The sequence below is a fragment of the Anarrhichthys ocellatus genome, unplaced genomic scaffold (assembly GCF_004355925.1).
Source record: "Anarrhichthys ocellatus isolate YVR2014 unplaced genomic scaffold, GSC_Weel_1.0 scaffold19, whole genome shotgun sequence".
NCBI lineage: Eukaryota > Metazoa > Chordata > Actinopteri > Perciformes > Anarhichadidae > Anarrhichthys > Anarrhichthys ocellatus.
In genome coordinates, this window is record NW_022280049.1 from 6,850,891 (window position 1) to 6,865,870 (window position 14,980).

General features: G+C 43.4%; 3 protein-coding genes across 9 annotated transcripts in view; 1 reads left to right on the plus strand and 2 right to left on the minus strand.

Annotated features, from left to right (window-relative positions):
- LOC116389224 (protein piccolo) overlaps positions 1-574 on the minus strand; it is a 34,385-nt gene extending 33,811 nt beyond the window's left edge. The window contains exon 1 of the mRNA XM_031857739.1: positions 411-574. Coding sequence (XP_031713599.1) covers positions 411-475 — 65 coding nt within the window. The 5' untranslated portion in view covers positions 476-574. The remainder of the gene's footprint in view (positions 1-410) is intronic.
- An 824-nt stretch (positions 575-1,398) lies between these two features.
- On the minus strand, positions 1,399-3,977 carry dcps (decapping enzyme, scavenger). The gene is made up of 6 exons (XM_031857750.1): positions 3,749-3,977; positions 3,246-3,396; positions 3,013-3,158; positions 2,780-2,893; positions 2,487-2,597; positions 1,399-2,330 (listed from the first exon to the last, which is right to left on the minus strand). Exons 1-6 carry the CDS (start codon positions 3,953-3,955, stop codon positions 2,064-2,066), a joined length of 996 nt encoding a protein of 331 aa, XP_031713610.1. The 5' UTR covers positions 3,956-3,977; the 3' UTR covers positions 1,399-2,063.
- A 483-nt stretch (positions 3,978-4,460) lies between these two features.
- Positions 4,461-14,670, plus strand: ids (iduronate 2-sulfatase). 7 transcript variants are annotated; one of them, XM_031857743.1, is made up of 14 exons: positions 4,461-5,111; positions 5,641-5,786; positions 5,860-6,037; positions 6,247-6,335; positions 6,526-6,732; positions 9,760-9,930; positions 10,028-10,154; positions 10,679-10,849; positions 11,223-11,329; positions 11,962-12,111; positions 12,204-12,320; positions 12,609-12,719; positions 12,864-12,989; positions 13,133-14,670. In XM_031857743.1, exons 1-14 carry the CDS (start codon positions 5,042-5,044, stop codon positions 13,226-13,228), a joined length of 1,866 nt encoding a protein of 621 aa, XP_031713603.1. In that variant the 5' UTR covers positions 4,461-5,041; the 3' UTR covers positions 13,229-14,670. The 7 variants fall into 7 exon arrangements, with proteins under 7 accessions (XP_031713603.1, XP_031713604.1, XP_031713605.1 ...); XM_031857744.1 differs by having other exon boundaries at positions 13,136-14,670; XM_031857745.1 differs by having other exon boundaries at positions 5,650-5,786.
- Positions 14,671-14,980: the final 310 nt, after the last annotated feature.

The window sequence follows — 14,980 nt, forward strand, 5'->3', positions numbered from 1 at the left end:
AAACATACAGTTTAACTAACATTTAAAAAAATCAAATAAACATACAGCGTAGCAAAATCAGTTCTCAGTTAGAATATCACAGATGTGTCCCAAATAAAACCCTTAAAAACTCCCCATTGGACTTCAAGAACTCTTGAGGATGATCAGAGCCATAACAGCCCACCTACATCGCCCCATTAGACCGGGATCCGAACACAAAACAACACTCCTCCTCTCTCAACAACTTCAGCCGATGCACAAACAAAAGCCAAGCGTAGCCGGACACCACATCGACCGCATGTATCGATCAGCGTCATAATTCCCAGCAGCCCAATAATAACTCTCATAAATAGCATCTCCGCCCAAAAGTTTCTCTCTCGCGGACCTGAAGTGCATCTAGAGATCACCGTGAGCGCGGAGGGCAGACTCACCGTGTGTACTCCACCTCAAACGGTCTCAGGGTGAACTCATCCCTCAGAGACTGGATCCAAGACATCAGCTCTGGTAGTGGACTAATGATTGGATTACTTGTCTCGGTCCTGCCCTGCGTCCGCTGCTCCACGGCGCTGCGTTCAGAGGCGCCTCGGAATGCTCTGAATCCTACCGCGACGAGCTGATGATCAGGAGTATTTACAAAAAAAGAGTGCAAATAAAAATAATATGAAGTAAAGTGTAAGTAGATTTTAAAACATGGCTCAGCTTTAAAATACGTTCTGGGACACAATTATTTTAATGTAGCGTTTGTGACACGAAAGTATGTTATCTGATATTACAAATGCTCTATTTCTCAGAGGTGTGCTTCAGTTGTGACACTGAACTAATAAATGGTGTTTGGAAGATTGAAATGTGATCACACATTTAATATGTGAGAGATGCACTGAAATTCAGATTTGTTTTACTTGTAAACCAGGAATTTACACAACTTCCCATGACATTGTAAGTTAACTCGAACCCTTAAAAAGTTGTAGCTTCTTCGGCTTTAACAGACCACTAAAGCGTCCCTGACATGGTGCCTGCATGGATATAATGAGGCTCTTATTGTATTTCTTACAGTTTTGGGTGCTGTTAATTAGTTTACATTTTTACGAGGAACACGTGAATGCAACTTAAGCACATAGCAGAGCATCTGGCCAACTGACCTCTGAGGAGATAAGAAAATCATGTCCGCTGCTAGAAATCTCCTTAATAACAAACAATATAACCATGTGTCAACTGTGAACCTCTCTGTGCCCGAACTAACTACTGAAAACTGAAAAGCAGCTCTCACTGTTGATTCGTTTCCAGACTGCATCGTCTTTACTTGAGGCGCATGCAGCAGTAGGAGAACCTCCGACAGTGTGTTTGATCAATCCAACTAAACATAGTACTTCGGCTCCAGATGTTTGCAAAGTGACTCAGGTTAAATATAGTGTGGTGGAGAAATGATAACCTTTTGTTGACATGACCTGCAGAACTATAACGTGCTGTTTGTTCTCTTTTAGTAAAGAAAAGGGAAACTAAGGGAACTAAGGGTTAATTAGTTACCAAGACTGGAGTTTGTTTTTTGTGTTAAGTTTCAATGAAAAAGTTGGAATCTTTTGGGATTATTGCTGCCATCTAGTGTTGCAGTTGTCACATTATTTTGACATCAAATTTGGTAGTTTGAATTGCCTCGGTGTTTGAAAGGTGACGTATAAAAGTCCTCGGCCACTTTACTTCACCACCATGACATGTGATGAAATACAAGTGTCCACTTCAGAAAACTCAACGATAGTGATTTTAAATGTCGTCTCAGGCAGTTGAACCTGTCTCAAATATTACAAAACAAGTGACAACATCAAGAGTAGAAAAAAATGACTCTTTAATTCAGTCAGCAACATTCAGTTAACATGTAGAAAACATATGAAAGACATTTAAAACAGAGACTTTGTCTTTAAATCCTTTAGTCAACGGGTTGACTCATGTCACGTCAGGAATAGTATGAAATCCACCTTGCTGAGGAATCACTCAAACATGCACAAATGATGTATCAAAAAAAAAAAAAAAACACAAAAAAAGGATTCTCCACACAGTTTGGATGGGTGGAACAAGTGTCTGACGGTAAATCACAGCCTCTCCGCCTCCTTGAACTTGCCGAGCAGTCCGTCGTCTGCCCTCAGGGGGAAGTACAGGGTCCGGGTTTTGTAGTACCGGGGGTCGGACTGGAGGTTTTGGATGACGTCCGCGAGGAGGTGGGCCCGCTCCACGCCGCAGCCCGGCGCCTCGTAGCCCAGCTTGGTGAAGTGGACGTGGAGGTGGTAGTAGGACGGCTGGTAGTGCAGGTAGACTCTCAGCTTACTGGCTGGAAGCTTGTAGCGCTGCAGGACGGCCTCCTAGATCACAAGGAAAGGGGCGTTCGAATATGCACACTGCTGTCTGTTTTCTCTCTAATCATTAACAGCTATGTCTGGTCCTAGCGCTCTAAAATAGAAAGTGTAATGGCAGCGGCTGGAAGAAGAGGACGTTTCCTGCTTGTTTTTCTTCCTCACCTTTCCTTTCTGGAAGACGTTCTGCAGCAGCGGTAGATGCTCTGGCGTCAGGTCTCTGAGACTCCTGATGTCTCTCTGCTGTGCGATGGCGATCAGATATAAATCATCCACCTGATAGAAGAAGACAAGATATTGTTAAACTGCATCGTCCATTAGGACTTACTTTACAGAGTTGACATGAAGTTATTTCTCACTCCAGGAGAAAAAGGCTGTAGTCCTGAGAATATAAATGTCATGGCTGACATTTATTCCACCTCATGTCCTCCCTGGTACCTAACTTCCTGTTAGCTCACCTGTTTCTGGTCCCATTTGAAATCTGGGAGGAGGACAAAGCCAACTTTTGGGTCAGGATCTTCAAAGACTATCCTCTCAACCTCGGCCTTCTTCTCCAGGATGTTGTGGACCCACTAGAGGGGGGGGCAGGGGGCAGTCGACATGTTGATGTTGTACATTCACACGTGTGCATTATGATGCCAATGTAAGCCCGCTACTGATGCGCTACAGGAGGAGGTTTCAGGATGCTGACCTGCACGCTGAAACTCTGCTTCTGAATGTAGGGCAAAGTGATGGACTGATAGTCCTCCCCCGTCTCCTCCACCAGGAAACTCTCCTGCCGCTGGTATTTCTTTACGTGCTTCTCCGTGGCCGGACACACGACTGTAGTCTTGATCTCTGCAAAACAGAAACACACAAGCTATCAACCTTGGGTCTAGCTGATATCTCGAGTCAGTTTATTTCCTTTCCTCATTCTGACCGTACCATTGAGTTGAGGGGGAGCCTGCAACCGATATGTGCTGTAGATGTCGTTCCTCATCTCCAGCTTCAGCCTGGAGCCGCTGAAGAGCTCAGCCAGGGAGTCCTCTCTGATGGGAGTCTTCTCCAGGATGACCACAGCCTCCTGACCGGCAAGCTGGAGAAGACACGTTCAACGGTTTCATTTCTGCCTGCGCTGGTCATGAGACTCGTTATCCCCTCCGAATAGAATAAAGGCAAAACGGCCCCTCATGTCGTTCTCATACTCATTTCTGTGAAATCCATTTTTACAATAAATCACTGTCGCACAGACTATTATTTTGAAATATCGAACCGGAAGTCAATGTTCCACCTTTCCTTCACGAAACTACTCAGACCTTTCAATTAATACAACACTAAAAACATTTTCCTCTTAAGTTACCAACAATTGCTCTCAACATTATAACCACAGCTAGAGTTAGTTAGTTCGCTGAGCTACTTCTTACAGCTAACAGCAGCCTTCAGGTTACCTTTCCGCGGATGAAGATGTTTTTCTCCCGCGCAGAATCACTCAACACGGCGGACGTTTTAAACTCAGACAGAATATTTTCACATTCAGGATCCTTTCCAGCTCCTCCGCCTCCATTCTCATTGTCAGCTTTCGCCCTCTTGACTCTCTGAGCTAATTCATCGGTTCCTGCACTGTCCGCTTCACGTTTAGCCGCGCTGTCAGCCATGTTTTGTGTTGCTGCCTTTGTAGCCAAAGATCGTCTATGTGTAGGAAGATAACGTACTCATCACCTCAAATTCACTCAGCAAACCTAGACCGAGCCTCATGCATGCGCTCTCCTCTTAGCTCGTGGCAGTGTTTGAAGATCAGAAAGTTTTTTCCCCATTGTAAAATATTTCTTGGAATTATTGGAAATATTGTTCTTCAATATAGAGTCATAGGCGTTGATAGTTTCCCGATACCGTCACTTTACCTTTATAAACTTTAATGACTGTTTTACAATACTGTTGTAAAGTGTATACACCTTTTTATATTTATTCATTTTCATTATGCACATACATTCACTACATCCCTGTTTATGTTCCATTTATTTATTTGTAATACTGCCCACCACCAATTTATATTAGGTCTACTTTATTTTATATGTTATGTTTAAGATTTCAGCCCTATTTATTGTCTTAGATTCTCATTTTGCTTTTGCTTATGTGATTTCCTTTTATAAAAATACATATTTAAAGAGCATTGTTGCAGGAGCATGAGATCCAAGATGTCCAATGCCTCAACGACTGCCTCTCCGTAATTGTTGTGCATGTGGAAACAAAGAACTTGAACTTGATACCATGAATCTGTCAACTGTTTATTTTTGTTTACTGTTTGTTTAGTCCTTAAACTTAGAATTACCTAAATAACGTTTCAGCCGTAATATTAGGGATCTTGTTACAATTGCAACTCCAATTGCTGCAGAGTGAGACCTCTCTTTATTTAACATCTCTTAGCTACAGCAACGTCAAGTTAGACAACAAATACACACACAAGACACCTGTGTGGCATTAAAGATGATTGACACATCTTTTAACTAATACGATTAGCGCTGTGGGGCGGGGCCACTGCTGAGTGACCAATGAAAACATTTCACTCAGGGGCGACGCGATAATCAGGAAGTTATTTAAAGACGACAGCGACACAGTCAATTGTTTGGCTACCAGACAGTGTGGAGGACGGAAGCAGCAGCAGAGAGGATGCGAGGTTAACTTTGCAAAAGTAAACTGTATCTGAAGTTTATTGTGTCGTTAGTCTTCTCTGACAAATCAAAATGTTCACTTGTCTCCGAGTATGTCTTCTCCTCCTGGCCCTCCACACACTGGCTGTTGTTGCAAGTAGAGGTAACGTGAGAGTTTGTACTAATACACTGTTGGATAGCAAAACTTGTACAAATACCACACAGGCATTAAGATGACTAAAGACCGGTTGTCTTATCATTTATTTTAGTGATATGTTCGGCTGTCAGCTCCTCTGAACAGTACATCGCAGTAACCAGCTCCCATTAGCGGTTAATGAGTGTTTGTTGTGTTTACTTAGTGGCTGCAGCCAAGCTGACGTTAATTAAGTTTACTCATTGAATGGTGCTTTGTTCGTGAGGTTTACTTGTACCGTCTGGCTGATTGAGTTTGGAACTTGAAAGTTTCTGTTCAGCTTTTATCTGTTTATGTATCGGTAGCTTTAACGTTAGCTACTAGTTGCTGTTTTCACGTGTTTAACAGCACCTAGTTTCAGCTTTTTGATCATTTCATCCTTACTTGCTATTGAGCTTTCCTTTGCAGCAATCTGCCTGAACCCTTTACTTAATAGGTTCATTTAAAAGTGAAAAAAAAACATGAATTAATTGTGTGTGTGTGTGTGTGTGTGTGTGAGATCTGTCAGAGAGGAAGAATGTCCTCCTCATCATGGCGGATGATTTGCGGACGTCCTTGGGCTGCTACGGAGACTCTGTGGCAAAATCTCCAAACATTGACCAGCTGGCATCCAAAAGCCAAGTTTTTCTCAATGCATATGCACAGGTCAGTGGGTGTTGTATACGTTAATAATAATAACCTCATGGGGAAACATTAAAGGTGGCATTTCCTCTCCCAGCAAGCCGTGTGCGCTCCCAGCCGTACGTCCATGTTAACCAGCCGCAGACCTGACACCACCAGGCTGTACGACTTCAACTCCTACTGGAGAACCCATTCTGGAAACTACACCACCCTGCCACAGTACTTCAAATCCAGAGGGTACTTCACCGCATCTGTGGGCAAGGTATTTCATCCAGGTGAGATTAATTACATACATTTTTAAATAGAAACTCAAGTGTATGCTGGACAGCAGCAAATTTAGGAAGTGATACAGAGGTCCTTGCTGAGTGGTTACCAATGAAACTGCAGTAAGAAGCACAGAACTCGATCTGCATGACTTTGTTGTTTACTTGTTACATTTCTGAGTCTCTATAATTGTATAGAAGTAACTTTGTATTTTCTTTAGGTATTGCCTCTAACCACTCCGATGACTACCCCTACAGCTGGTCCACCCCTGCCTACCACCCACCTTCATTTAGATACGAGAAAGAAAAGGTGTGTGATGGAAAAGTCAAATTATATCTCGCACACATACAGGAAAATGTATTTAATGTTTTCCTTTTTAATGGTCACACTCGGCTATTACTTTCCTATGGAGAACAAGTATCCGCTTTGTTAAAGTATCTTTGTTTCTCTATGTTCCGTTAGTGAAAGACACTGAACAATAAAACCCTTTTTATTCCAGATGTGTAAAGGAGAGGATGGTAAACTCCACGCCAACTTGCTGTGTGCGGTGGACGTGTCGGAGCAGCCCGGGGGAACCCTGCCCGACCTGGAGAGCACCGAGGAGGCAGTGAGGTTACTGAAGAGTCGGGCCGACGACGGCGACAACGTTCCTTTCTTCTTGGCTGTGGGCTTTCACAAACCACACATTCCCTTCAGGATACCTCAGGTACGTGACCTTTCTTGTAAAGTTTTTATTGAAAGAACAGATGGGGATTGACTTACAGTGCAATGGCAATATGTTGGATATATAATAGATTTTTCTGTTCATTCAAGAGAACATATTTAAAAGAGAAAAATAGACGCATGTACAGAGGAAAAATAGTGAAAATTATATATTAAAGAAAAAAAAAAAACTTGTGCATATTATTTTGCACATAGAGTGAAAGTGAACACATCAGTGATGAACTGCAGTGAAAATACAGCATCAAATCCCCCCCCCCATCCACAGGTTCTTAATATGAATGCCTGTAAGACCCTATTATGACGTACATAATGGGTAGATAATGAGTAAATCAACAGTTTTATTGTGAAAACCAGTAATGATATAGGTTGCAGGTTCCTGTCTCAGGCTTCAGTCCAGTCAGTCGATGCTGACTGGTTTTAAAAGGCTCAGGAGGTTTTAACCTTCACAACTAGTTTCATAGTGACGCCTTGATCTACCAAAATAACTACAAATATTAGAACCAAGGACGTATGACTTCAATACGCATACATTTAGTGTTTAGAATACAGAGAAGTGACACTTCTTTTATGTTTGTTGTGTATAAATGTCAGTGTGTGTCCTATTATATAGGAAGCATGATGTGATTTGATGATTCAAGCAGTTTTTGTGATACTGATGCCTTTAAAGTTGACTCCTCCTTAAATGGATCAGTTCCAGCACCTGTTGATGTGGAACATTCATTGTGATTGTGTTTAGTGGCTGGAAGAAGTTCATCTGTTAACACAGCTGTGGAAGTGCTTGATCACAGCAGCAGCAGTGGTGTAATCTTTTCATTTGCACGGCTCATTGCAGTGCAGCGCTAAAGAGCAGTGTGTGGCAGATCTTAGTCAGCTGATCATGTGCTGGAGGTGTGTAAACGGCTCTCTGCATGCTCGGTGGGGCCGTAACTGTTCACCGTCTTTTTAAATGCTGTCTGCTACACTTTGGTCATCCTAAAACACACGTATAACCATTTCATGACTCTGATTGTGACCTGATGAACTTCTATTGATTACTGTGAATGAGCTGTTGACCAGCGTCGGTGCTCATGCGCGTCTAATGGAAGCTACGCGACTTGATGGTGCTGTGAAGAGCCGTTGTGAACCTTGACTGATGAGTTGCAGACTATAGCTTATAGTCTTATCTGATAACAATATACTGGCAGGTATTTATTATATAGCATTTAACATATTCAATCATCTTCAGAAGGGTTTCCTTAAATACTTATTTTTATAATAAATATGTATTTAGCCTGACATACAGTTGAATAATAAACCTGTGACTGTCTGGTGGACAAATTATGTAATTGACAGTTTCTAAATGAGCTAAAGCATTTTATTTGTCATCTGACGTGTCGTGATCTATCTGCATTATCTCTGATCAGTCTAGCTATATGTAAAGCCCATGGACTGAAGGTGAAATATTCTTTCTGTAATGCTCATTCACTCACTGGCGTGCGTTATAGGAGTCTATTATTCCCTGGAGCCTGAGCCTGAGTGGGAAAGTGCAAGTCATTGTCCTGCTGCGAGAGGCAGTGTTGTTGTGGACAAAGACTCGTCTCTTGCACGACTGTGATTTTCCAGAGACAAAAGTCTGAGCGTATATAAAGCCAGAACATGAGGATGAATGATGGTGTCAACATAGAGGGGCGAGAGTGAGAGACAAGTGCCATAAAGAACACTGTTGAGCCTCGGTGATAAAGGGAGCACAGCTTAAGTTCCCACAGAACTCAATACTCTGAGTCAGTAGACGACTGCAGCGTCGGAGCTCATGCAAGATCATTTTAATCCAAACTTCCTCTTCAGATCAGCCACATTAAAGCACACAGTAAACGCTCCTAACTCCAGATAACTGTGTAAATGACCAGCATAACCATGCTGGACGCATATTCATGAGAATTGTAAAAAGCATAATTAATGCCATATGAGGCTACGCCTCCTGCCCCATATGTCCTATATTCAAGTCCTGCTTCTGGAGATTCATAAAGGAAAGTATCACTTTTAAAAGCAGCTGCAGTTGAATTAAGGGATCTGTTGAAGACGAGGAAACGTAACGCATGCTGTTACTGCCGTGTCCCCTGAGAGTCACACTGTCACTGAAATAAAGACCAAACTACTCGCCACAGCAAGAGGGTTTCAAATGTATAAAGCCGTATAACAGTTTAACTTCATGGTGATGCTATTAGACTGTTATAAAGTTAGGCTTGTATTGGCCTATAATACGAATACAGAGTCAAAATGTATTTAGGATTTTCAAACTCCAAATTGCTTTAAAGTAACAACATATACAATCATTAGTGAAAAACGTAGGCTTGCATAACCGCAGACTAACTGCTATGACGGGTCTGGACCGCTGCTGAAAAGCATTAATACCAAGAGAAAATTAAAAATACAGGAACATTGTTCTTTGGTACGAGCCCTTTAAGCACGTATCTGTTGGTACTGGTGCAGCTTGCATGAGGCCCAATGAGCCCAAATATACACCCATCGAGCTGCTAGTTTTGATGTGGGGGTGTAGTTTTTAAAAAAAGACTAGAATACAGAAAAGGAACCTCTGAAAGCTAGACTTGAGATCCCTACTGTATGTGATGTGAATTTAGTGAGGACTGATCTAGATAAATGGGACTCACCATTTGGCATGGAGGAGGAGAGAGTATGATGAAGTGGAAGACTCAACGGAGACCAAGAAGTTTCCTACAGACGGCAAGTTGAGGGATGAAGAGAGAAAAGGTCAAGCCAGCTGTCACCATGTGATGTATGTGACATGAGATTAACCCCATAATGTCTGAACACGCAGCGATCTCTGCCAGATTAAAAACTGATCTTACTATGAAGTTGTCATATTATTGGGGGTTCATTTCACATGAACACATTTTTGTTACCCGACACATGAATGTTACTGGTTACATTGCAGATTGAAGTGTGAAGGAGATCGGAGGTTCTCGAGATATTTGTTACTTTGTGTATGAAGTGTGCCGTCATATTGTTACAGGAGTACCTGAGTCTATATCCCATTGATGAAATGGCTCTGGCCCCGGACCCCGATGTCCCTACACGGCTTCCACCTGTGGCCTACAACCCCTGGATGGACGTGAGGAGGAGAGACGATGTCCAGAAGCTCAACATCAGCTTCCCCTACGGGCCGATTCCTAAAGACTTTCAGGTACTTTCAAGACGTGTACAACTTTTCTGTGCTGCTACTACTCCCTAAAAAAAAAAATAAAAAAAAATCCCACACTTGTGTTCTTCATGTCTTCCAGCTGCGTATCCGTCAGCACTACTACGCTGCCGTGTCCTACATGGACGCTCAAGTTGGGCGGCTGCTCGGCGCTCTTGATGCTCTGGGGCTGTCTGACAGCACTGTGGTGGTGTTCACCTCCGATCACGGTTAGTGGACTAAGATCGATCGCTCTCCAAATATCTAGTGAAATGATTAACTCATCAGATATCAGCCTCTCGGTGCACATTATTTAAGAAGTAGTGCTAAATCTTCCAGATGTGTAATGAATATTGCAGACATGTGGCAGTTCTGCTCGTCGGTGCCACCAGAGGGCAGTGTGGTTACAGCATATTGTTCCGTTACCTCCTCCTACAAATCTAGATGTAAACTAAAGACCAGCTCTTTCTTGCACTACCTCCTGTTTTCTTAAACTTTCTGACTTAGAAACTCTTCTTCTTGTAATGTCTCCTTCAGTGGAGGACACCGGAGTGAATCCTTTCCTGTGCTGATTTATAACCAGTAAAGCTCAATCAAAAGCCTTTGTTTTCAAATGCTAGATGACTGCGAGTCTGTTTCTAAAGTGTTTTTATGCCGTAGATTCACAGCTTTCGTTGGGTTCATTCCTCCCGTCTGCCTCGGGTCTTTTTGAACTAACGTCTTCTCTAATCTTTTTGTGTGCCTCTTGTTGCAGGGTGGTCATTAGGAGAACACGGCGAGTGGGCTAAATATTCAAATTTTGATGTTTCAACACGCGTCCCCCTCATCTTCTACGTTCCTGGGCTCACCAGCCACCGCGTTTCGTGGCGAGAGTCTACCTTTCCCTTTATTGATGTCTTCATGCAGCCACAGCGCAGCTTCAAGAGTAAGGCCCCGTCACTGACAACAACTTACTATTGATTAACATGTACAATCCCTTCATTTAAAAGCACCATGTACATCAAGACACCAAAGGGAGCTCAACTTTGACTTCACATTTCTGGTCCTCATTCCTCATATGAAAGCTGTATGATTATGCCAACCTGACTTAAATGAAGTGTGATTTACACGGAGAGCTCCCGAAAGTATTTAGACGAGGATACACTTTGATATTTTTACTTCAAGTGCAACGATGATGAAATTTAAGAGCCGGCGTCTGGTACATTGTGGAGGATATCTTGGCTAATTTGCCGTCAGTGGGTATGTAAGACTCTCTCTAATTTGCTGACATCTCGCTCTCGCGCTCTCTTTTTCTCCAGATGACAGAGTTATCAGAAACGTGGTGGAGCTGGTGGATGTTTTTCCCACCGTCTCCTACCTGGCTGGCCTCAAAGCACCTGCATCGTGTCCCGTCATTTCTTTCCAGGTATGAATGGATGAAAATGAATGCGCTCAATGAATCTGGTAGTTTTCTCTTATTTAAGCTATGCACTGAAAGCTGTGGGTGTTGTCTCAACCACAGTGGTGAAGGTAAATCTCTTTACATTTTTTATTCAGAGTTGAACATATCAGGAAATTCTGACAGCTACAATATCTTCCACTTAATGAAACATATCGCATACGTCCTCTATTTGCTGACAACATGGCCACAAAGCCACCATCGCTGACCGTTGAACTAAAATCTAAATGTAATCCAATACAAACATTAATAGGATAAATTCAGCTCATTTAAAACGGGACCTTCAAGGCATTTATTTGCTTTCCCTTAACAAACTGCTATAAATATGAGCCATAACATGAAGCTATGGAGGTATTCTGTAGATCTGCATCAGGTGTGACTATAATAGTGAAGGAAATGGCCTCTGAATAATGTCATGAGCATGTAAATGCTGTGATTTCAGTGCCTCACAGAGCATCTATTGTAACATGGCTGCAGGCCCTCGGTCTTACTTATTTAAATCTCAGACTAAAGTGGGATTCCAAATCGAGCTCAGAATGTCCTTCAGTCTGTAACTCTGACGCCGCTTGTTGAACTTCTGTGATCCTTCTGGTCTTTAGCTGAAACCACGGTTTCCTGTCGTGTCGAGCTCCTACTTCACATTTTCCACAAGTTGCAGCACAAGAACCGAACAGAAAACCTTCAGGCGCCTTCTGTGCAGTCAGTTCAACTGGAGCGCGCATCAACATTGCCAAACAAAGTTAATGGAAGTAAACACTCTGTAAACATGCCCGATGTGACGCAATGGACTCTGACGTTTACGACCTGACATTAACCCTTCACTGTGCCCGCTTGCTTTCAGGAAGAGTTGTGTACAGAAGGAGTCGACCGGGCCCACACCTTCCATCGCCGAGAACGACGAAGGAATGGAGAAGCCATATCTTTTAGCCAGTACCCTCGACCTGCTGCTACTCCTCAGGTACCAGATGCGAGTGTTCAGAAAAGCAAATGAAAAAAAGCTTCCATGAGCTGTCTAAAGATCGCTGTGGAGCTGCCCGCCACGAGTGCCACGTCTTTAGAACGAACGCGTCCCGGCGAGCGCTGCAGCTGCTGCAGGTTCATCTCTGCACTGAGGAGTCTGGCAGCCTGACATCAGCTCATCGGCCGCCTCGCAGGACCAGTTGGCAGCTCTGGATCTGACGGCACTGCAGAAAGGGTTTCTAAGATGCGTTTGTAGTTCAATGCTCTTTTTTTTAAATTTCTTTAGGTGAACTCTGACCTCCCCGACCTTAAAGACATAAAGATCATGGGTTACTCTCTGCGCTGCTGGGACTATAGATACACTCTGTGGCTGGGGTTCAACCCTCAAACATTTCAGGTGTGTGTGTGTGTGTCACATATCCGTCTATTACTCTCCTCCGTGTGACTGATCCGTCCATCGTTGTCTGGCTCAATATGTTGGAGACATTTTCCGTGACAGCAGCAGATTATTTGTCGATCATCCATCTGCCTCTCTGTCTAGGTGAACGTGTCGGATGTCCACGCTGGGGAGCTGTACATGTTGGAAGGTGACCCTGGTCAGGACCAGAACATCTACAGCGAGTCCGACCACAGTGTGATGATGGCAAAGATGGCAGGCCTGCCTCGGGTTGGTTTCAATTCCTTTTTATTTAGAAATACTCTGCACTTCATGTATTCCTTCATTGTGCTGACTTGTTTGGTGACTTGTGCTGTTGGTCCAGACTGTGGGTGTGCAGATGAGAATGAGGCTGCAGCTCCTCTACCTCTCAGCAGGGAGGAAGACCAGCGGAGGGAGGGAATAAAACCGCAACAGATGGACGGATGGAGACGAGTACAAAGGGAAGATGGATGGATGAAAAACTCTAGAAAGGGAGGATGCCTTGAATATTTCTTCTACTATAATGCCTACTTGATTTAGCATTACATGACGTCACTATTAATCTTTCAGGCTCAGTCCTTCAGGCTGATGTTCCTTGTGAAGAACTCATTGGCAGGCAGATCTGTGTTCAACACACCAGCAGAGTGAATAAGAAAGCACTTTTTTTTTTTTTTTCTTTGACATGGAGAAACTTTCATATATGCTCAGATATTTCTGATTGGTTGATCTTACTGCTGCTAAAACCAACGTCCAGTGTTTTCATTGTCATCCAACTTGCTGCACCCGGGCAGAAAGATCCATACTGTACAGAGGGGGGGGTGGATTACGGTCTTTATACTAAGCTTATTGGCAGCTGCCTCATTTTAGCGTAGAGAATACAAAATCAAACGGCATCCTTAAACTATTCCTTTGAAAAACACTGACGCCTGAGCAGCTGACCCAAGAAACCTTTTTTCAGACAACTAACTAACCAACCAACTAACCCAGAAGCATGAACTCGTGACGGACTCGTCTGATTGGCCGTGACAGCGATTACGTCACATTTCACATGCTATCTTGCAAAGTGATGTCATCCGAAGGAATATTAAGGAAACCTGAAGAATGATCCCTCTTTCATAAATGGGGACCCCAGCTTCCCTCTGCGTTCTCTCGGCCGTCCGTCTGCCTCAGGGTGTCGTCTCTCCATGTTGAACAGCTAACAGGGACTCGCACAGTTTTGCACTGTAGTGTTAAACAATATGACGTTTCTATTTGCACTCCATGTCACTCGCAGCTATTTGCCTCCCTCCTTGTAAACAGTCGGTTCAGATCAATTTGCGGCCCCAGAATGAAGTGAGTAAAAGCCACCCACAATAATTGGATGCAAATGAAACGGACTGGAGCTTCGTCGTATTGCTGTTCCAATGCATGCGCTGTGGCAATTTTCAGAGAAAGCAATTTCAGCCTGAATTTCAGGTCCAACAATGAATTGCAGGGTTTCGGTCTGTCGACTTTCATTATAGGCTACGCTGGCTTCATGTTAATGGGATGCAGATGATTCATGTAATCAGCATGGATCGTATGTCAGGCGAAGTCTTATTGAATTGGCTCACATTTTCCTTTAAAGAATAAAAGGTCGACCTGATTGCATTTGTGACCGTTGTCTCTGTGGCGTCGGTGGTTTGTGGCGACCCTGCGTCCTTTAGCAGCGGATGGAAGCAGTGATGCAGACTGTCCGTACAGACCGATACCGACGGAAAGATGAGCTGATCCTCTACTTTGGTTGCGTCAGAGCAGCTCTGAGTCTGATCTCCAGCTTTCTGAAGGGAAAATAAAAAATACATGCTACAGAAATAATTCAAATGTGTAGCTTGGCAAGGACATGCTGTACATATATTTATGTCTGATTCGATAAGTTTGTTTAAAAAAAATAAAATATCTTTGCAGCAAATGTTGAGGTGTTTTTTTTTTTTTTTTTTTTTTTTTTTTTTTTTTTTTTGTTTTAGTAACTAGTGTCTGTATTCATGTTTGTCGTGCAGAAACCAAGCTCACTCTGCAGCCTGTCCACACGGACAGCTCAGCGCTCTGTTGGGATGTGTATTGTGCCCACAGCACACGTGTAGCGCTGCAGAGGACCCCAGGGACCGCTCCTGTCTCTTCTGTTCTCTCTTCTGGAGCACCGACTGCTTTGCTAACTCCAAACTGAGCTTTTCCTAATTTGTGCACGACTCCACTGAGTCAATCCGTCCGGGCAACGCGGC

Excerpts from the sequence above, each read along its gene's own strand:
- dcps (XM_031857750.1), bottom strand. The coding sequence starts at position 3,955 with ATGGCTGACAGCGCGGCTAAACGTGAAGCGGACAGTGCAGGAACCGAT. Across the intron at positions 2,598-2,779 it reads TCAAATGGGACCAGAAACAG|GTGGATGATTTATATCTGAT; the intron begins GTGAGCTAACAG and ends TTCTTCTATCAG. Across the intron at positions 2,331-2,486 it reads ACGTCTTCCAGAAAGGAAAG|GAGGCCGTCCTGCAGCGCTA; the intron begins GTGAGGAAGAAA and ends CTTGTGATCTAG.
- ids (XM_031857743.1), top strand. The coding sequence starts at position 5,042 with ATGTTCACTTGTCTCCGAGTATGTCTTCTCCTCCTGGCCCTCCACACA. Across the intron at positions 6,038-6,246 it reads GGGCAAGGTATTTCATCCAG|GTATTGCCTCTAACCACTCC; the intron begins GTGAGATTAATT and ends TATTTTCTTTAG. Across the intron at positions 9,931-10,027 it reads CGATTCCTAAAGACTTTCAG|CTGCGTATCCGTCAGCACTA; the intron begins GTACTTTCAAGA and ends CATGTCTTCCAG.